General features: G+C 39.3%; 1 protein-coding gene across 1 annotated transcript; it reads right to left on the reverse strand.

Moving 5' to 3' along the window:
• Positions 1-315: 315 nt before the first annotated feature.
• meox1 (mesenchyme homeobox 1) lies at positions 316-11,523 on the reverse strand. The gene is made up of 3 exons (XM_080049217.1): positions 10,418-11,523; positions 4,305-4,477; positions 316-1,082 (listed from the first exon to the last, which is right to left on the reverse strand). The coding sequence occupies exons 1-3, from the start codon at positions 10,944-10,946 to the stop codon at positions 960-962; spliced, it is 825 nt and encodes a 274-aa protein (XP_079905343.1). The 5' UTR covers positions 10,947-11,523; the 3' UTR covers positions 316-959.
• Between the last annotated feature and the right edge of the window lie 11,660 nt (positions 11,524-23,183).

Below are 23,183 nucleotides of genomic sequence, written 5' to 3' on the forward strand. Positions count from 1 at the left end.
AGATATGGAGCGGCATATCTATGGTACGAGAAAAAATACTTTCACATGCTTGAAGACACACACACACACACACACATACACACACACAAGCAGTTTGCTGCCAAAAGCTAATGGAAGCAAACCTTCTCCTCAGTTATTTTGTTATCAAGTCTTAGCATGTCAGACCAAAAGACCCGCACATGATAAAACCATCGGCCAAGAATACAGATATACCTGCTGTCCAATCATAACTCCATTGTTACAGGTGGAAGAAATTATCAAGATATTTTCCCCATTTTGCAGCAGACAATTTATTTCTATTTGCAGAAACAGGCAAACATCTGTGTTTTATTAATAACATTCAAAATGTATAAAACAAAGTAGTAAAAAAAAATGCTTGAAAGAAAAAAAGTATCTATATTCTAGGAAAAAAACTGGAAACTGACAAAACAAAAATAAAAATAAACATCTGATTTTGGAGGCACTTGTGGTTTTGGCAACACTGCTGCAGTCTGAGTTTTCCCAGGTGGCTGTAGTCAAGCGTCAAAGGCCATAATTACAATACTGGAACAAAAAAGGGCGATGCACTCGAACACAATCACATCACGGTTTGATATGTCACCACTTAAGCCCTTAAGGCCGCTGTCTGGACTGTGTCACTGATCTACAATGACCATAAGTATCATCTCTTAATATTTAAAACTCACTCAATGCAACAAGAGATGGCCCTCCTGAGCAGAGTACTTATCGATAAGTGTATCAAAATGCAGTTCATTGTGGACATTAAATCAATTATTTACAACAGACAACAGCGAAAAAGAGATGCTCAGTGATTTTCTTCCAGGGATTTTAAAATAAAAAAAATTGTCTCTGGGTTTTTTGTGTGATTCCTGCAGTTTGCAATGTGCTGTTTCGGTGTCCAGTTGACCCCAAGTCTCTCTGTGTGTGTCACTAGGTTATTTTCTTTGTATATTTTTTGTTCATTCGGAGCTTGGCGAGGCGGCCGAGTCTATGTCGTCGTTTTCCTGGTCGTTGGGCGAAGACGATTGTCCGCCCTTCACTCTCTTCCACTTCATCCTCCGGTTCTGGAACCAAACTTTCACCTGTGGCAAAAGACATGAGGGACATCATTAGAATGCATGCTACATTATAATTAGCACATTTTAAGTGTTTTCTTAGTTTAGTTTTTTTGATAGAAATGTACATTTAAAAAGGTATAATGCAATGTCATCAGCATACATGGACATACACAGGTAAATTTGACTAAACTGCACTTCAGATAATTGTCACACATTAATTTATTAGTGGATCAAAAGAAAATGAATCTGCAACTCTTTCAACAACTCTCAATTACGAATACTTTTTTGTTTTTATGATAATTAAATAAATATTTTTGTGTTTGAGATTGTTGGATATGAAGACATCCCTTTGTATTTTGAAAGATTTTGAAGAAAAGATTCTTCCCTATTTTCAGACATTTTATAGTAGACCAAAGCATAAGACAATTAATTCAAAAAATAATCGTCACATTTAAAAAATGTATTCAAATAATCATTAATTGCAGCCCTACTACTATGAAACAGTTAAAACTCCAACTGAAAATACCCATCTTGAATGAGTTAAAACTAGAGGCATCTACTGTATACTAGATAACACTCACATGGATACAATGCAGTTCTTTTTCCCATAGAATTTGAACTTGTAACAGTATCCGTGTGGCTTCTCTCTCAGTTTTGCAACTTTTTGAACAAAATTTACAACACGGTCAGCAGAAAAAAATCGACAAATAATCCCCCACAAATCTCCCAGCGCAGTTAATAAATTGGCTCGGTTTTGATTTGGCCTTGCGAAGGGAGCATTCATTGTCAGTAGCCTACAAAGAGTGTTTCGGTTCTGGCTCAAAAACGATGTGAATGCAGGCAGAGAGTATCGTATGGACAGTGTGGGTCAGAGAAGTCAACTATCAGGATGTTAAGCCTACGCAGGATGTAGTGTGGATATAGTGCTCATCTGTGTCATTGCACTGTTTCTGAAATGATATCATGCTTAAACTGTCCCGGGCCAAGAATAGCAACAAAAACATGCACTTCCTTCAAGACTCAAAAAAATTAACAGGGAAATAACTGAGGGGGCCCAACCATTTGTTAAGTCTGTGATTGACATTAACATCCACTCCGGATTTTTATAAACTCATAAAATGTGGTGTCAGACTGCATGAAATGAACTTTATAAGTCTTTTATAACACCCAGACGAGCCCCGGTCCAAGTAAATATGATACATTAACTCAATGATTCAATGCTGATACAAGGTTTTAATGTCAAATTAAATGCTGGTGCTTGTGTCATAGTTGAGCTACAGAGGAAGTGATGTGAATGTTTTATATACTTATAAATGAATTGGTCATTTAAGGATCTCATTGTTTTTTAAGAATAGAGGGTGAGTGTTATTCTATAGTTTCCTTATTGTCAAGTGAAAAGACCAAAACCGACAATGCGTTGGTTCATCTGTCAACATCTAACGACCCTGTCTGTGGCACCAAGGCCATTTAGTTTGATATACTTAACTCTTAACAATGGTTTATAATTATACGGTTGATTACATTTTTTTAAGGGTTAAGGGCGTTAAAAGTTAGTTTCTACAACTGCTGCGTTATGTAGTTTTTGTATGCATTTATGAACTAGAAGCAAATTGCTGCCGTTTAATACACAATTGGTGAACTTGTGTGTATATACTGTACAGGCTCGGAGATAATAGATGTATGTGGGATGGACTCGAAATAAACTACAGCATGTGTTGATGAAGTTTTTTTTAATGATGATACATTTGTGGTTGGTGTTGGTGACTTATACTGTATATACAAATATATTGAATATCTCCAACCCTATATTTTAATCTAATACAACCAATTAAAACCTATTATGCCATGACTTGAAGATCAAGGTTAAAAAAACTAAGATCATCGAAAGTGTCCAAACAATTTCAAACTTCATGATGACTGTAGCAGCTCAATGCTCCAGTTCTCTTTCTAGCTAAGGAACTCTCAGGTCAAGATAGTTTTATCTTCCTCTTTTTTTTAAGTGACCTCTGCACATCCCACTAAGCATGTCCGCCTACAAACTCTGCTTTTCAGATGAATCTTAGTTCCCACATACTGCAGCCTCCGCTCATCGTGACTGATTGAAATGACGGCAAAACGCCAAAACATGTAGGATGAGTTTGGAAAAGGCCGCCGAGTTGCACTGGGACTGCTGGGAGTTGTGAGTTGAAGATGGAACCTGGCTGTGTGAGCGTGTGTCTGTCTGTCCAAGTCTGTGTGTGTGTGTGTCTGTCCAAGTGTGTGTGTGTGTGTGTGTGTGTGGGTCGTCTGGGAAACAGCTTTAGGAGCAGACGGCAGTATGTGTGGTCACTGTGGCAGCGCGGCCTCATTAGGAGGAGCTGGGCCCGGGATGCAGCAGACTGGGGTCCCATCCAGCAACATCGACACATGTTCGCCCCATTTCATCAAGTCTAGAAACTGTACGCCCACCCCATTTAAAGAGCTACATGTCATTCGGCTCAAACCACAGCATGAAAAATATTGTGGAAAAAATTATATTTACATGCAACTATGTGTCTGCCTTGTTATTGTATAGTGGGAGAAGAGACATTAAGAGCATTGCGGATGGATAATGTCAACTAAATATGTGATGAGTACTTTTTTTAGAAGATTTATAAGTTAATTTGGTAAATAGTTGCACTATAATCATGAAGGTTGTTTGCTGTGAATTTATTTTTCTATCCTTTGGTAAAATTTTCATGGCGAATTTTGTTGCTGTAAGAGTATGTCAGTAGGAATTTAAATAAAGGTTTTGATAGCATATTCTTTTTTGAATTTTTGGAACCAAAATCTCTTTCCATATATTTTAATATTTGGAAATACATTTTCCGCTCGATTATGTACATTACTATACCTACTATAATTGAAATACGAAAAGTCAGTTCCTAAATTTTCGTTTGAGTGCTTATTGTTTGACTTCAGAAATAAGAATAACAACAAAACATATTTTCTTTGATATTCAAGCTTATCTTAATAACAGAATAGATTGAGCCATTATTACAAAGTTATTACCATATAATTATCACATTTCTCCTTCCTTACTGTGGTCCATATGAGGATATAAGTCGCAAATAAGAATTCAAACTAAACATATTTTCTTTGATATATGCAAGCTATCTAAATAATAGATTAGATTGAGCAGGTATTATGAAGTTATTACGATATAATTGTGAAATTTCTGTTGTCCTATGGGGCCCCATATATGAGGATATAAGTCCCTGTGTGTACCTGTCTCTCTGTGAGGTCCAGGTTGACTGCGATCTCGTAGCGGCGCAGCCTGGTCAGGTAGTTATGGTGGGTAAACTCGGCCTCCAGCTCCCTCAGCTGCTCCTTGGTGAATGCCGTGCGCTCTTTCCGGGCCTTGCAGCTGGAATCCACCTTAAAACTGGACTCCTGGATATCTGGAGGGGAACAGACAGAAAGAAAAATGTATTTGGTGTTGTTTGAGGAGCTTGTGAGGAACATATTCTTAGCATTACGTCAGGGGAGAGAATGGATTTATTGTGCATCATATTTGTTTTAAAACAGTTTAAATATTATAAAAAAAAAATTGCTGGGAGTTTTACCTCAGTCGAGCTTAGGGTCAAAGGGCAGAGGGTGTCATGACGTACTACTACTTATAATAATACATTTGTATTCGTAATTCTTCTTATTCTTTATATTGTTAAAATCAATCCCAAAGTGCAACAATATTGTATACGGACTGTGAAGCCCACTTAAGAAAAAGGCCATTTGTGATATTGGGCTATATCAATGAAAACTGATTTGATTTGATACATTTTCACCCATGTCTACAGGTCATTCTCTATTCTTTCTATTAGGGACCCAGTTTGTCCCACATGGTGTCTCTACCACTTGACAAACACTAATCCTTTCTATTAGCATTTTATCATCACAGCAAAAATCTGATTAGAATTAGCTCTCGTGTTATTTTGTGACTAGCCTGTAGTTGCCCCATAAACCGCACCTTAAGGACCTTTTCAGACCAACAAACCACAACTCCAAAGCCTATTTAGTGGGAGGCCCCTCATATAGTAAACACCAAAACCAGCACATTAAAAACAGACCACCCTGATGAGGAGTCCTGCTCACCTGCACCGTGCATTTCTGGGAGAGTGCATATCATTTTCTTCCTTCCCGAGTGACAAAAAGTAAAGATAAGTATGTTTCTAAAAAGCATGCTTAAGTATGATTATGAGCAATATACTTAAAGTTGTGTTGAATTGAAATGACTTAGGTTGGGTATCTTAAATAGTGCTTCAATATATTGTTCAAATTTATTTGTGACCTAATTTGCATTAACAATTACCTCATTATACATTTGTCGGTCTAGCTTTGTCTGCACATGGAGGTGAAATTGTGTGCATTTGAACATTCATCCATTGTGTGTGTGTGTGTGTGTGTGTGTGTGTGTGTGTGTGTGTGTGTGTGAGAAAGAGAGAGAGAGAGAGAGAGAGAGAGAGAGCATATCTGTCTGTGCAGGGCAGGGGGCCACCAAACCAGCCCACAGAGGGACTGAGTTAGGAGAGGAATGCAGCGGAACATCGTTAAAGCCTCTAACAAAAGAACAAAGGTGCGGATGTGTCCAGGTCTGTGTGCTACGTGTGTATGTGTGTGTGTGTCTGTCAGTGTGTGTGTGTGTGTGTGTGAGCAGATTTCCCTATGGAGCACTCAAGAGAATATTTTACATGAACTCATCTCTACATGACAGCAAATACATCAGGAGGAAGCCGGAGATATCTCTATGAATGTGGCGGTCAGTTGTAAGGGTCGAGGCCGTAAATGTCGGAGCTCCACTGACGTCAGTTTCAGTGTTAAAACTTTGAACAAACGCAGCATGCCAGCATCAAGACAATAGCTGCACATTGTAGAGTTATAGTTATACAAGATTTCCCCTCTTTCACATTTCCTGGGTTGAATTTTAAAAACTCATCCACCAGGGTTTTATATAAATGAACGTTAGTTGATTTAAGAAAAGGCCTCTCTTGTGTATTAAAGGGAAAGACAGGGTAATATTTGTCCATTGGTAGCGACACTAGCAGCTGATGTAACCTCGAGAAAATGCTTCTAATTTGTCAAAGTGAGAAGTTTTTGCTCAGTGCTTGCCAGAGCACAGGGCCCAGAATGTGAAATGGACTGCAATACCTGGGGCCAGATGTAACTAGTCAGACCTGGACATGTGTGTGTGTGTTTGTGCACATGAGCAGCTTTTAGTGCATACCTGCTCATGTGTCCAAGAGCCTAATGTGTGTGTGTGTGTGTGCGCGCGTGTGTGTGTAACCACGTGTCAAACCACTAAACTTTCTTATTGTTTTTGAAGCGTCATTGTTGACACTTTGCCCTTAGCTTGCCGACACCACCGTAGCTGTGTCAGGCAGGTTTTAAGTTAAGAATGAACACCTGGCAAGGCACATATTGGTTTCCCGCTAAACAGGCCCCCAATAAATATCCAGCACAGCCAGAGACCGTAAACTTGCACGGAGAAAGGCTTCTGCAACCCAGCAGGGAACCCCCAAAAGACAAACAGCATTTGGTGCCTTTTTTTTGGGGGTGGATAGTGCAAAAGCTGCAGTTTGTCTCCATCAGGACTGAATTAAAGCTGTTGTAAAAAGAGTGATTGGTTTAAAGCACAGAACCCCAGGCAGGTGAAAATGACAAGTGTGATGGATTGCTTTATATTTTAGTGTAAAAGTAGTTAGTGAGTTAGAATGGTTTATTGGTAAAACTTAATTTGAAAACACTTTTATGTATTATTAGTTTGCAGCCATCAATTACGAAATGGTTTATTTTACACTATTACACTTTATAATGTATTTGTAAGGGTTCTTTAATGTGTCTAGATGGGTGATTCTTGATAACATAATAATACAAATTTATTGTGAGTTTGGAACCCATTTATTTACACTTTTAACCCAGCTGTATCAAATGATTAGTACATGTGTACAGCCACTTAATACACGCTTTATGGCACACTGTTTTATGCAACATACAAATCAAGTCTTACTTTTTAATTAATAATTACGTAGAAGTGTTTTCATAATTGTTTTTGTCTCGAGTTTATCGGAAAAATGAAATTGTACGATAAATGTTGATCATAATAATAGTATATCGTACATATCGACGTCCCTGTTACATACTGTTTGTATTATAGACATAATTATTAGTGAAACTCAATATCAGATAACAGTTGAAGTTGAGGGTTTTGGAAACATGCAGCACATTTCCATATCTCTCTCTATAAATACACACAGAGTGGAGCAGACTGTATAGCAGCTCTGTCTGTAACGCCAATGCCTTCAGGACATTTTCCTAATATATGCTCTCTCTCTCTCTCTCTCTACCAGCTAGTCAATACAAGGAACTGAATGTCTCTTTTTCTAAAAACCAAGAACTGATGTAGTGGTCAGACATGTTGCATGCACTCAGTGGGAGATTGTGTTACGGCTTAACGACAGGAAAATGTCAATGGATAAGAATGTAAAAAGTGGGCTCACAGGCAAAGTGATTTTACCAGACGTGGTCTGGCATGTTTTCAGTGTAGTGGAGTGGAGGTTACAATAAGGTAAGGCAGGGAGGGGAAGGGGGGGTAAAGGGGGTCTGCAATCCCCCCCATCCACCCACCACTATACACATCAATTAGGCAGATGCAGAAATTGTTTGTGTAGTTTTTTTCGAATAATTATTAATGCTTTTTTATATTAAGATGTATTTTAATTTTTGGATGAAATAGATATCCAAAAATGAAGCCCTTGAAGTCCAGTCAGATGACACGTTACAGTATGATGCAGCAAACTGCCCATCCACTTCTTAAAGTGGATTAAAAATAACAAGATTTGTCAAAACACTGAACCACTATGGTTTCTCTGTCAAACCAAATCTCATCTCAAATATGTACTAACTTTCTTCAAGGCTAACTTTGTTTCAAAATGCGATTACTTCAAAAAGGAGAGAGGTCCAGTCCAGTATTTACTGCAAAACCTGTTCTGTCTTATTCAGTGTGTAAGCCCAAATGCCAGTCTGAGTCTCTTTGCATTAAACTTCATCTGTGTGATGCAAAACAAAAGTCAACAGGCTAAAAAATTTCCCTCGGTTCAGAAAAGTTTTTCACGGATGAAATGTGAACGCTCCAGATGTGTTGGACGTGGTTTTGTTTTCACTCTGCCAGGGGGGGGGGGGGGGGGGGGTGAAATAATGCACATTGAAATCTTTCTACACCTTTTAAATTCAGCTCAAATATAAACGTTTCCTCTCGTCTGTCTGTCTGTGGCTCTCCCGTGCCAATGTTAAGTGTGAAATTTTTGAAGAAATGCGTTGGACATGGATATCAGTTCGCTTTTGCTTCCTATTAGCAAAGAGTGAAATATGATAGGGGGAATAAATTGCACGATAATCCAAAAGCACACAATGGTACTATTTCAATGCTCACAACACAAAATTTCAAGCATAAGTATAGGCTATGCAACTTCTTCATTTCGCAAGGGAATGGCATGTTATATGCATATTATCGTATTTAGGTTCAGTGGTATAAGGTGAAGCAGATTTGAGTAAAAACTAAAGAAAATATCGCAGTATTTTTACAGAGCACTTTTTTCAATAGATTTTGGTTAAAAAAAGTTGTGAAATTAACAATAATTTGTAGAATCGAAATGAACTACAGTAGAATTTTGTATTTTATTTATATCAGCCCGAAACCACTTCTCCCAACAAAATTCCTTATGTAATTTTTTTTTTTAAACCATCATCTTCGGCCACACTGTTATAAAACAATAGCCCATTTCCAACGGATACAGCAGCGCAATGAAACGTTCACATGTCACATTAATCACTTAAGCCGTTTGAAATCCCCCTTTTGAAACAATAAGAGGATGCAACTGCTCCTTAAAGTGGTGTGTCTTGAACACAAAAAGTCCTGTCACCCACTCACCTTTCACATAGCAATCTGGTGAGAGTGCAGCGCTGCTTTTAAGACCGATTTGTTAAAGGAAATGCTGGGAGAATTTTGTGTGTGGCTGCCAGCTGTGATACAGTGGCACGGAAGAAAATGCTTAACCTTGACATACTAAGACATTTGTTCTACTTTAAATTTGAGCAACCATTACGAAGCGATTTGAACACCTGTGTGCAACGGTTTGTGGTAAAAAAAAAATCAATCCCCCTACTTCCATACTATTTAGTATACCAGAGAAAATATTTAGGATGTCCCAATACATTCATATAAAAAGCAATATGTCAAAAATACCCAGATGCCCTACTACATACAATTGCATATTATAGTATGTGGTATAGTAAAAATAAAAAGTATGTGATTTGGAATGCAGGGATAGGCTTACTATCAACTTCTCTTTTTTCTCAATTAAATTAGAATCAGAAAGCTTTATTGGAATGACTATTGTGGATAACAGTATTGCCAAAGCATTACAGATATCACAAATAATAACAAATTAGAACAATCTATTATTTTCGAAAATTCTCTCTCTCGCTCTCTCTGCTAGATCAGGAGTTGTGCTGTGTTTCCCTGGCAAATGTCCACGTTTCCTCCCTCATCCTTTCTTCATATTTCCACCACCATATACATAAGTGTACAGGGGGAAAAACCGGACCATCCACTATTATTTTTAATGCTCCCAAATGTGCATTAGATTACTGTGAGTTTTCCTTTTCTAAGCCTCCAGTGATTGGCTTTTGGAGGCTCTTCTTTCCCCCTATAAAACCAAACCCCAGCTGACTCCCCATCCATCCTGCACTCACCTGTGACATCTCTCTCTCTCCCCCTTATTGCTCTAGTTGCTAAGGTTACGTGTGAAACCTTTATAAAATGAGTTAGTCTTGGATATCAGTTACTTTTGCTTCCTATTCGCAAGAGTGAAATACAATAGGGGGAATAAATTGCTCGATAATTGCGCAAAAGCACACAATGGTACTATTTCAATGCTCACAACAGAATGTCAAGCATGAGTATATATAAGTTTTTCTTTAAGCAAGGGAATGGTGTGTAATATGAATATTATTATCATATTAAGGGTCAGTTGTGTTTGGTGAAGCAGCTGCAAAAGTATTTTTAGACATCTTTTTTCTTCTTAGAGTTCAATAGTTTTAGGTTAAGAAAAGTAGTGAAATTACACAGTAATACAGCAAAATTGTGCATTTATAGACAACCCTCTATAATTCAGCTTTGCTTTACACATGTGCTTTCACTGTTTTATTGAACTGTCTGTGTGATTTTATTCAAGTTCTATGTTGTATTTATGTTGTTTTAGCCACAAGCTGAAGGCAATTGTCTGTCACTATGTATATTGACAATAAAGTGTGTTGAATTGAATTGAGAATTTGATTGTATTTACCTGTGACATCTCTCTTCCTCTTATTGGAGCTCTTCTTGTCAGAGTCGCCTGACGCCACGCTCTGCGGCGAGTACTCTCCATCCAGGCAGCCGGACATGGACCCCGGAAGTCTGCCGTCTCCCCCAACACTGTCCACTAAATCGGGCCCTCCGTTTCCACTGCCTACCACCCCACCTCCACTTCCACCTACGACCACAGGGGCTACTATGGGTGGTGGGCAAGCCTCAGGCGCCCGCACCCGCGTATCACAAGGGTTGAACTGCCACTCTGGCCTTTGGTAACCCTGGCTCTCTTGGTAGAGTCTGTCGTCGCGGGGATAGGCTGCGTGTGGGCCAGTTGGCACCAGGCAGGAGCTGGTGAAGTCTGTGTAGGCCAAGAACTCTGGTTTCTGATGGAGGGAGAAGGTGGCCTGTTGGTACGGCGATTGGAGATTGGGTCCCGGGACCCCCGAGTGAGGGTTCCTCATGCAGCCCCAGATCGGGCTGCTCTGGTGGGCGCTCCGCATGCAACTGCTTGCTTGTTGATCCATGGTGTTGCCACAAAGATAACTCACACAATATTAATTATAGTGTCTTTGAACAAGTCTTTTTCCTTTCCTTTTGCAGAAGCAGCTCCAAAAAACCCTCCAAGTCAGTATGTGTCTTGAGAAAAAATCCACTTCAGCTGACTATATGCACATCATCATTTTAGTCTGCATCCAGCTCAGGAATACTCACTTCTGTCTGTCAGAGGCTGTTGTCTCGATTGATGTCTTGATTTGAAATATATTGTATGGCCCTGTCAAGCACTTTGAATGTCCCTGTGTCTATGGTGTGCTATATAAATAAACTTGCCTTGCTTTGCCTTCCACAAATCCAGAGAAGCGTGAGGATGGACACCTTCCTGTGACAGCGTGTTTTGCCTCTCTCCCTCTGGTCCTCACACTTTCTCACACACTTTCTCTCTCTCTGTCTGTATTGCTCTCTCACACACACACACACAAACAAACACGCACCCTCTCTTCTCTACCCCTGGCTGATCTGACTAGGCTTGTGGGCTCGGCAGGAGTGCTGCATCCGCTACTACTGCATGACTATTCTGACTCCCACTTCTCGCGGGCTGGCTGTTTTCACAACTTTCTTCTAAGGCATTCTTTGACAAGTAAAGCCCTCCTTCTTTCTCTCTTCTTAAACGTATAGGTGGGAAAGAGTGGCAAGTTTATGGAGTGTAACGTGAGATTTTTCAAAGGGGGTGGAGCCAACCGGCCCAGGCCACATGTTGGTAGTATACCCTTTCGACCAACCCTGCCTCATCAACTATTAATCACGGGGGGAAATTTTATATGCACATCTAATGGCCTTTCCAGACGTGCAGGACTTTTTTTTTTTTTTTTTTTTTTTAAAGGGACATTGTCTGTAAAAATATAAAGCCAGCAGCAAGGCACCCACCCACCCACATGAGAGCCAGGGATCCCGACTTATTCAAGCTCCTTAGCGCGCCTTCTGACACCCAATTTAGTTCCTTTTTTGACACCCCTTTAGAGGGAAAGTTAACCTTAGCCATTCCCCTCGGCACCTCCTGATCCCTGCCTGTCCTCTCCAATCTGAAAAGTCCTTTTTTCTAAATGTGTTTTTTATGACCCTGTGTGTGTGTGTGTGTGTGTGTGTGTGTGTGTGTGTGTGTGTGTGTGCGCCTGTGTGTGCACATTAACGCCACACACCCAAATCCACCTGGCTGGACTTTCTTTAACTCTGAAGTGATAGGGGGACTGGATTTGATATTGGCTATAGGCAGCAGGCTCTCACACCTCTTGAGGGTTTTCTCACTCGACTGAGACACAATATGGAATTTCAGGGCCATATTTCAAGAACACAAGCTTGGTTTTTTCTCTTGGAATCAGTGTGTTTGTACGTGTTTCTGTGTGTAATCGCGTCTGAGATATTAAACAGCACCAGCGATTGTGTGTGTGACAGCAGTCCCATGTAGATTTAACCACATTTGGATGAATACAGATGTAATTATTCAATTTTCTGATCACCGATTTTTTAATCTTCTACGGTCTATACTCACGATGAAAAGCCACTTCCGCATGAAGTAATGTCTCTAATACCATTAAAACCTTTTTGGCGAAACCCAAAAGTTGGCCTTAAATTTCAGAGTATCCGTTACCCCAATAAACCCACTGAACCACACTTTACAGAAATGCACACTTTTCCTTTCGTGCTGGTCATATTTGTGAGCTGAGGTTTCTATGCCTGCATGCCGCGTGTGTGTGTGTGTCCTCACTTTGCTCCTGACCCCGAAAGGCAAGAAGGGGAAGGTGGGATCATCGAGAGAGAAAAAATAGATTTAAAGATATATTAGGCTATTAGTAAAAGTATGAAATCGAAAAACGGAACATGAGATTTGGAAGAATTGCACCGTAGAGAAAGGGCTAACGTGTTTTGTACCTCTGCTGGTGACTATTTTGTAGCCAGAATCGAAAGAGGAAAATGAAATATGGGCTTAAAAATGACCTTGTATCGCTCTCTGGATCCTATAATATAATCCGATCCTCTTCTGTGCGAACTGAAATCGGTTGCCAGAAAATCCTTCAAGTAAAAGCAGAAGGAAAAAATAACTCAAGAGGACAGAGAAATAAATAAGACAGATTTGAACAGCCACTGCTGTGAAGGTGAATAAAACAGAGAAAGAAAGTAACATAAGACTTAATGGTGGAGTCAGCGATTCTGGAGAACACTTGTTGTCAAAAACACTTTTTGTCAGAACCAGTGAATATCTCCTCACAATCTGCTGACTGTACGTACTGTGTGTGCGCTTAAATAAAAACAACTCGAGTGTGTATAGAAAGCCTAGGTTCTGTAAACAGGCATGTTGCTATAGTTACAGTGGATTCCTTTGTTTACATACCCGTATACAGAGTCTAGGCTGTGTATTACTGGATTTTTTGTTCAGCTCTCACACAGTCCAGACAGGCAGCAGATCACGAGGAGATACTCACTATTTTGACCAAAAGTAATTCTGACAACAAGCATACTCCACCTTTTTAAAAAGAAAAAAAATCGGCCAAGAGTAAGATCAAGGAAAAGCCAAAAACACTAGGAGTGGAGCGAATGTAATAATGTGTATGGACTTGAAGTAAGAAATCGGAGAAAGTCAGATAGAGGAAAGAGGAAAGAGAGGGGAGAGTGTTTGAGGTCACACACACCAAACCCTTTCCATATACCCAGCGAATTGTTGAGCCATGAAGCATCCCTCGCTTTTACTGGCAGTCTGGGCCCTGGCCGCACCGCAGGGAGCAGAGGTTACTCTACATTTGTGGTCAGAGCAGGGGCCATCTGTGTGTCAGTATAAATTAGTGTGTGTGTGTGTGTGTGTGTGTGTGTGTGTGTGTGTGTGTGTGTGTGTGTGTGTGTGTGTGTGTGTGGGTCTGCTGTGAAAACATACGTCATTGTGAGTGCATGCACGTGTCGCAATGCAAGAGATAAAATGTGTTTATGAGTAATTCTGAATGTATAGGGATGTCGCAACCTGTTTTTTCAACATTGTAAAAGGACAAATGGCTGTATATCGAACTTTTATTTTCTATCATTAGAAAGGTTTTTAACTTCTTCTAAACCATGTTATTTGAGTTGTTTATATGTTGATTGTCTTATTATGGCTTACATTTTTACTTTGGTTTGATATTATTTTAACATGTTCAAAAAATTGACTTAATAAATAAATAATGTTTTTAAAGGTATGGTGACATAGAGAACTAGTTGAAAGGCTTGTTGGTAGACATGCTAGGGCTCTGACTTTCTTACTATTTTCTCTGCTTTCTTCCTTATACATTGCCCTGGCACTTTGTTCCCAGGAGTATTTCATTCAATGAAGAGTTTTATTGAAAATGGAAAAAAAAAATAGCTAAAATAAAACCTTGCTAAAAATACAGTTGGCCAGCTAGCTTGGTCACTAACAGGGAAATAAGTTAACGATTCTCTAATAACTTTTTGCTCTTTTGTGGAGCTGTTTATACTCTGACAGAGGTTGTTAAATAAAAGTCGATGGCGCGACACAGCTAACTATCCATGATGGCTTTCTCTAATTAGGGTTTTCTGGTTCTACTTTCTCTCAAAGGTCAACGCAGATAACATAGCGTAGTGAAGTTAGTATTGGTTGTTGGCACAAAATTTGAGCGTTGAAAAGTTGACACCAGTTTGAGTAAGATTTGCTAAAAAAATATCGTTCCAAGCTCCTTTAAGAAATTTGACTTTTATAAAGAATCCAACTATATACATGTGACCAGAATTGTGTTTTTAGTTATATCATATGGGCTGAGTGACACATACAATGTAGGGGAAAATGTTGCTATACAGACTTACACATTGCTTCTTTAAGTCTCCTCATCTGACAATAGAATAACAGATTAACACACTAGATTTATCATTCATGAAGCAGGGTTGCTTCACTGTATGTTTCCATTTTTAATTGAGAACCTGATCTTTTCCTGTGTATGTTGTAAAATGTCACGGTATTAGTAATATGTGCCTGTGTGTATGTGTGTGTGTAAACTTCTGCAGCTGTATGTCTAAAAGAGTGTTTGTTTGAGAGTTTTGGGGAGGATGTGGACTTTAACTCAGTCATACACACCAAGGATTGAGTTGGACATGAGTCACATCTCCCCTAACCCTGCAGACAACCTGTTACTGTCAGTCAATGTGTGTATGTGTGTGTGTGTATGTGAGAGGAAGAGTGTATGTGGTTGTGTGTGTGTGTGTGTGTGTGTGTGTGTGTGTGTGTGTGTGTGAAAGAGAGAGAAGGACAGTGAGAGTAAATAAGAGTTCATTAAAGTATATGTAAGATTTGTAAAAATGTGGTTATTTTGTCAAATGTAAACGTCTTAATGCTTGCAAATATATATGTGCATGAATATGTGTAAGTTTAAGTGTGTCTCTGTGTGTGTGTGTGTGTGTGTGTGTGTGTGTGTGTGTCTCTGTGTGTGTGTGTGTGTTTTCATCTGATCCATCTTCGTGACACTGGCAGGATTAGGGCGCTCAATCCGTCTCCCGTGTCTGACAGCGTGACCCCCTCTCACCCCGCCATCACCTGGGTCGCCCTGGACTGTGGGAGCCTCCTTATCTCTACAGCTACTGTCCCGGGATGAACGGGGGAAAAGACAGAGAAAAACAAAAAGAAGGGCTCCTGTTCACCTAGTCGGTCTTTATTTCCCAAGAGTGACCCGTACGCTATACATTATCCTGCTTATTACACGGCTACTAACTAAAAAGCACAATTTCATACTAGACAGTATACAAGAAATAGACTGTATATGAAATAATAAAATAACTATAGTCTTGCAAAGAGGCATCTGTGCAACTGTCTCCATAACAAATTCTGATAACAAACTGAATCTGATATTGATATTACCAAGATAATCTCATTTACGGAAGCATTAAGTCTGCAAATCAATTTATACACAAGATATCTCACTACAGCTTGAAGTGTATTAACTTGTGTAACAACTCACTAGAACTACACCATCACCATAGAGAAGCAACTAGGTTTACTTAATCAAATGCAACCTAAACAAAATCAAGCCATTGATAATTTCCCAAAAATCTGTGAAATCCTTCTGTAGCTTCATGTCAAGTTAATTCACTCCACAGTTGCAGTAGCATCAGTGCTACTGAGATAGTATCTGCCGCCCATCTGACACACAGATAGGAGCCAATAAACAAGACAACTGGTTTCCTTCACTACTGTTGCCGAGTTTACAGTCAATGCATCATGTTTTATGAGCTGATCCTGGGTTTGGCGTGTAATCCCTGATTCTACTAAGTAAAAGCATTGTTGCATTATGAACCACAGATTGTATCATTACAAATGCAAATCTATCACAGACAATTTGTGATGATAATAAATGAAGCATGAATAGTCTTTCATGAGTTGGAGTGTAAACAAGAGCAAATGGTAGGAATAGCTGGATGTGGTTATGTATGCCCAACTTGTTTCAATAACAATTTGTAATGCACAATAGGCTGTATGAGCAGCTGCAGGCCTTGAGAGATGTGGTGTGTGTTTTTGAATTATTTAGTTTGCCAACAGATATTATCCAAAGTCATTAGCTGTGTTGGCTAAGTGGTCCGCTGGTCTGACAAATGGACTGCATTATGAGGGAAAGAAAAGAGTGATGCAATAGGCCTACCCTTTTTTTTAAAGTGTTTTTTTCCCCGTTCACAATTAATGGTTCATTAACTGACTTTTTTCTGTGCAACAATCTGGATACACAACACTGACACATTATGTTATATCATATTAGAATGTTGTTGCAAACGTGGTATTATTATATTATATTATATAATATATTATTATATTTGATGTAGGATGAATAAAAAACCCATCTGAAATCTTAACCAAGAAATCTGGGCTACTTTAGCATAAACACCCTTGGATATTAATAATATCCATTACATCATCAGCAAATTATACTAGTATTAATTAATTAACACATAATAACTATAAATTCGACAACATCAAATAATGAACTTTCTCTAAAGCAAACAGTAACTGTACTGTGTAAATGACTCTGGCTCATTTTAGGTAATGCCTGGCAACAACAGTGCAGCCGTCAGCATTTTTTTTTAATAATGGTTCTGTTGCAAAGACTTGGCTCAGATATTAATATATAATGTCTGGATGTCAGACTGATCCATCATACAAACCATTTTTGTTCCAACATTATACCAATGCTAGGACTATTCTGCAAAATATCTGCTGATTGCGCTTTAAAACATATTGTCTGCATGTATTACAGCATTTATACAAGTGTGTGTTTGGTGTGTGTGTGCGTGTGTGTGTGTGTGTGTGTGTGTGTGTGTGTGTGTGTGTGTGGGGGGTGGGGGACCCCCACAGGTGCTAATAATCACATATGATCACATATGATTGGAATCAGGTGTTGGCAACAGTTTCTTGCTATTGTGAGGGAATATTATAGCTCTCTACGGTTTTGGCCACTCATCATCTCCCATTGTGGAGCTGTTTACCATTTTTTCAACAGATTGTCGGAGGCGATCCTAAAGGTTAAAACAAGTTCATAACACAATACATGTGTGAAATGTTATACGTTGGTTCATTCTAATAAGTTAAAACTAGCAAGAGCATGGAGGTATAAATTAGGAAGTGTCCATCTTCCAGCATCAGTTATTCAGATTTACTTTAACACTACAAAAATTGACTTATTAATGAACTGAATGAACATAACTTCCTTACTTTTTATAGATGATAAGTAGATATACAGTATTGGCAAACAGCTCCTGACTGACACATATAGCTGGTGAGGCGAATCAGCGTTGAATTATTTTTAACAAATCTTTATCTGTATCAGGGACCATGTACATAATACATTCAACTCAGCCAATGAGAAGAGATATTTAGTACAAGATTGAGCTTCAAGTTAATTTCCATCTGTATTCCATGGAAAGGTGAACAGAAACAACATTAAAACTAACATACAAACCTATAATCTCTATTACAAATGGACCCACAATCTTTGGACGACCTCACAGACATATGAACACAAGAGCAACATATTGAGGCACATATAATTATCAAGATACTACATCCAGAGTTATAAAACTTGGAGTGGTTTTTGTGTCTTCCGGAAGAATTCAACTACAATATTTCCATCTGATTATTTGGCTGCTAAATTATTAACTTCATTCAGCATCTGGCCCCTTACTTTGTCTATGTTTTGCTGCTGGACAACATTTTTAATTGAAGGACCCACAAGGTTTGGTCTTTAACCAAACGTTGTGGGTTCATAACTACGAGCATCATCTTCAAATAAGAGTAGTCATGTGATCCAGGGTTAATATAAAATGATTGGTTACGTCTGCATAAATTAGCTACAATGCAATGAGGGAATAGGAGGTAAAACGTTATAGAAACGTGTAATTTTTGCTTGAAAATGTATCATGTCTTAGCCTCAGAAATTAGAAACATACCGAAGCCAGTTTTGTTTTAAAGAAATTAAAATCATAAAATGTGTATAAAGAACTTTGTCTTTAACTGAGATAGCGGAAAAAATGGATTCCATAACAGGTTTTTATGAGGGAAAGAAAGAAAATGGATGATAATCTTCTAGAGAAAAGTCCGCTAAGATAATACGTTTAAATCTTTCTCCTTGAGTTTTCTTATACAGAAGCTTAGGAGATGTTAACTTGTTTCAACAGCAAAAGTTCTCTAATGAAACAAAAATATGCGAACTACTTCTAGAATCGAGGAAGGGAACGCTGACAAATTGTGGCGGTTTCCAGAATAAATTGTTCTTCTTGTACTTCATGCACTGAGTGAGTTAAGATTTCTCAATCCCCGGTGAAATGACCCCAAACATGTTGTCTTGTCTTATATTATAGGTCTCCAGCTTCCATATTGGGTCACGTTACAACAATGAAAACAGGCCCTAATGTCTATAGCTCACTGACTACCGCACCACAAAAACTAATTTTGCCGCTGCCACATTATTACCACATGCTGTATAATCTGAGCAGCACCAGGCCCGGGACTGACTGCGGAACGCCAGGCTACTGATTTCCTTGGCAACAACATCAGAATTCTGTTCCAACCACATTCTAACTCCGCTGGCCACAGTATGAGTTAATACTCCTTCCATGGAAAATCAATTGAAGACTGCTCTCTAGTGGTTTTCAGTTGGAACAGCTGCCCAAAACCTTCACTCTTTGAGGACAAAAATATCAGTGGTATTTTTTTTCTTTCCTTTACTTTCAAGACAGTGATTGGATTAGTGGTTTTTATTATTAAAGAAGTACTTTTAAAAATAAAAAAAAAGCATGGTGTTTATCTTATTATAGAAGTTAATAAAATACTATGTCATCAATCTTTTCTTCATCTTCTTGTGTTGTGTGCAAAAGCTTAGCAGCAGGATGCAGCCTTATTGCCATGAAGAACAATCTGATACATTCACTTTCTTCCAACTGATGTGCTTTTGTACGTTTGCCAGGGACAAATAAATCAATCGGGCTCCCAAATGTAACCTCCCCATCCATCATACTTGATAGAGCATACCAAATTTCATTCAAATTTCTGGTTATTTTAGAGGGTAAGAATCCGGCCACATGGGCGGCTGAGAGTAGCTAATGCGGCATAGCTGCTTCTTGCTGTGACCTTTATGGACTGTTTGCACGCACACTCACACACACACATGCACGCACAGACAAACACACACATGCACGCACAGACACACACACACGCACGCATGCACAAACACACACACTAAAGCTGAACGACAGGAAACATGGATCCTACACACCAAGTTGCGTGTGATCGCATTGGGTATTTAAGGCAAGATACAGCTAAAATATCGCTTTTTCAAGCAGTAGTCCGTTTTAAGATTTTTGGCTTTTTTGCTTCCATAACATGTCTTCTGCAAAGGTCCAAAATTGACAGTTTGTGTGTATTTCTCCTGTACAACAATATTTAAGTTTAATTATCTTGAAGTTAGTTTTTTTGATACTCTGAAGTAGACATCAAATTCTAAAGCACTTATATCAACTAAACTTTCCATAACCATTCTTTGAAGTATTCCGAAGGTTATTACAGAAGGATTTGCCCATATCTTTGTCTTCTAAACATGAACAAATGCATCTTAAGATCTTCACATAATATTTTTTTATTTATAAAATGAGAAAAAAGCTGTATTCCAAATCTGTTCTGTAAAAACTTAATATGTTGTAAAAATTAAATAAAGATTCAACTTTGGATTTATTCAACGTCAACTTTTTTTAGTTTGTGTGTTGTTATATGTATGTTATAAATAAATTGGAGAATTGTTAGGATATCTTTAAGTTAAAAACATTGACTCTATTCACCTGCAGTGTCCCGCCTTAACAGCACAAAACACAATATAAATCAAACTTTATGTCTTTGGGTTCCAAGGAATACCCCTGCTTTTGTGTGTGTCAGGATGCACTGATCGGATGTGCGTTTACGTCTTGTCTGTCTGTGTGTGGGTGTGTGTGTGTGTGTGTGTGTGTGTGTGTGCGGGGACAGTAGCACTATTGCGTGTTCATGGATTACCTTCCTTCCTGTCTGCCTTGTCTTGTTTCCAAGCAGCACAGGGCTGGACTTCCTGCTTTGGGAGATGGGACTCTTTGAAGAGGCCTACTGAGCGTGCTCCCCGGAGGGTTGTCATGGTAGCCTTGGCCAAGAAACACCTCAAAACGCACTGGGCCAAACATTTCCTCAATCACTGACTGAACCGACTCTGTGGGGTTTACCCTCCCAAGACGCAGGGGCAACCAACTCCCTTATGCTCCGTAAGTTGGAGCTTTAGTTTTAGGAATGGAAGCTGTTCACACGCGAGGAAATACGACGGCAAGAACACATGTGATATGCATACACACCACGCCCTGTAGCACGGACATTAAAGAACATGTTTACGTGTACATGAAGGATGGAACACACACACATGCATCCTTGTACTTTTATCTTTGTGAGGACAGGACATGCATCAATATTAGCATTCCCTAGGCCCTAGCCCTAACCATCAAAACTAAATGCCTAACCCCAACCCTTACACTAACCCTAATATAAACCTAATTCTAACCTGAACCATAAAAACAAGTCTTAGGCCTTTTTTGAAGAATGACCTCACTTTCCACTCCGATGAGTCAAAGCTTAAATTGGTCCTCAAAAAGATGCATAAACAAGTACACACACACAAAGACACAGACACACACACACACAGGAACCAGCGTCTGACCACACACCCACATGTAGGTAAAACAAAATCCCCAAATACAGTATAAACACAAATAAGGAAAGGAGCATTTGTGTACACACGTGTACACACGTATACACACACACACACAGGATCATACAGTACACATCATTTCCCTGCAGTTTTACCAGCAGTGATGTAGAGAAAGATGATTTGTGTTCACATTTTTTTCTCTTTCCTCATGTGATTCCTGTAAAAGGATGGATGTAAGGAGGCAGACAGGATAGTCCCGTCTGACCAGCAGCATCCTGTTTGCCTTGTTTTAGCTTATATTTATGTGTGCGAACAGTAATGTATTTGAGAGTGGGTGTTATTGACAATGCAGGAGTTTTTTTTGTTTCGTTGTAATGTCTACTGTGAGTTAATTGTGTAGCTAGTAGCCTATTTTAGGGCATTTTCTCTTGATTTTGATAAATATTAGTGAAGTATGTACAGGAAATATGGGGATGGAGAGTTTTAAATACTACTCATAACTTCAAACAAAGGAGCAAACCATCTGCTGAAATGGAACGTTTGGTACTGTTGAAAGCTCCGTAATAGGCTTGTAAATTGCGATCGTTTTGTCAAACGACTTATTTTCAAAGTCAAGGATCAGTTTTGATTATTATCTACATGCTTTGAGTTGCTTACCAAAAAACATTATCTATCTCTACAATCAATCCCTTTACAAGCAAAATGTCTGTCTGTGTTACACGGTATAGCCCTGAATGTACTCATGTAATTTTAACTATAATCACAACCTTATCATACATTTTGAGTACAAAGATGCCCTTGAACTTTTTGGTTCCGAGTCCTCTTCGTTAGTGAGTCTGAGAAATGTGTGAGGAAAACTTTTGTTGGGTCTTGCCGATAGCAGCATTTTTCACAATATATAGGGTGCAAAGACACTTGCACGCAGCCAAAATGGCCTGAATTCAAACTCCAAATGATTTCAGCTGAAAAATACCTTAATTTTCTGAGATATGAGATGTACTTATGAACTGAATCACCAGCGTGAGCACTGCAGTGGAAACAATAAGAGCGGCATATTTAGCTTGAGACAGGCCAAAGCATGTTATGGATTGGCAGTGACATTATCCACTGTATAATGACAATGTCTGGGTTGAGTTTTTTGGGGTTTTCAGTCAAGAGTAATGTTAGGGGGTTAATGCAGTGTCTGGCCCTGTCGAAACCACAGCACTTGATAAGACACAAAGTATCTGCCATGTGAGATGAATTGCCAGTGACAGCCTCCATTATGAAAATTACCCTGTGTGTGTGTGTACACATATACCAGCGAAACCGTATAGGGGGTTCAGTGTGCGGTCAAGGCAACAGTATAGCACGGAGAGGGCATACTACATGATATCATATGTGTGTGGTAAAAATATGCAGTGCCAGATAAGGCACCAAGAAAAAAAAACGTCTATATTTAGCTGGCCGACACTTTTACGATGATGGATACTGTACTGAGTGAGTCAGCCCTCAATCAAAAAATGGAGGGAGGAGGTAGGGAGGGGGGAAGAGGAAGAAGAAAAGGAAGAAAATAAAAAGGAATGGGGAGGAAAGAAATTCCAGATGTCAACAGTAAAGTTTGTCCAGCTCCGGTTTGTGGCCACTGGAGCTTTGTGTACCTGCCCCTGTTAAAGACATTACCTCCGGCTGTACAACAAAGCCAGGAGAATTCTCGGAAGCCCTTCAATCAAGGTCTACAACGTCGGACCGACACTAGTGCTGCTGCTGCTACTCCCTGTCTTATAACCAACACACCGTTAATTTGACAAGAGGTGGAAGTGAAGGGAAGACTTTAAAAGGTGCGTGCGATGATCCTGAGGTATTGTGTAATGTTCGGGCACGTCCCGACTCCCTATACCTCCCGGATAAGAAGAGTAGAGTGTGCGTATGTGGAGTCCAGGAAAGTAAAATTACTTTGTACTTGGAAGGCTGGTTGAAGGGATTTTCTGCCATACAGTTACACCATCCAGTATCGGTGAGGTCCAACACTGATGCTCGTGTTCTAAAGTCTGG

Source organism: Ammodytes marinus (assembly GCF_949987685.1).
Source record: "Ammodytes marinus genome assembly, chromosome: 20".
Taxonomy (NCBI): Eukaryota; Metazoa; Chordata; class Actinopteri; order Uranoscopiformes; family Ammodytidae; genus Ammodytes; species Ammodytes marinus.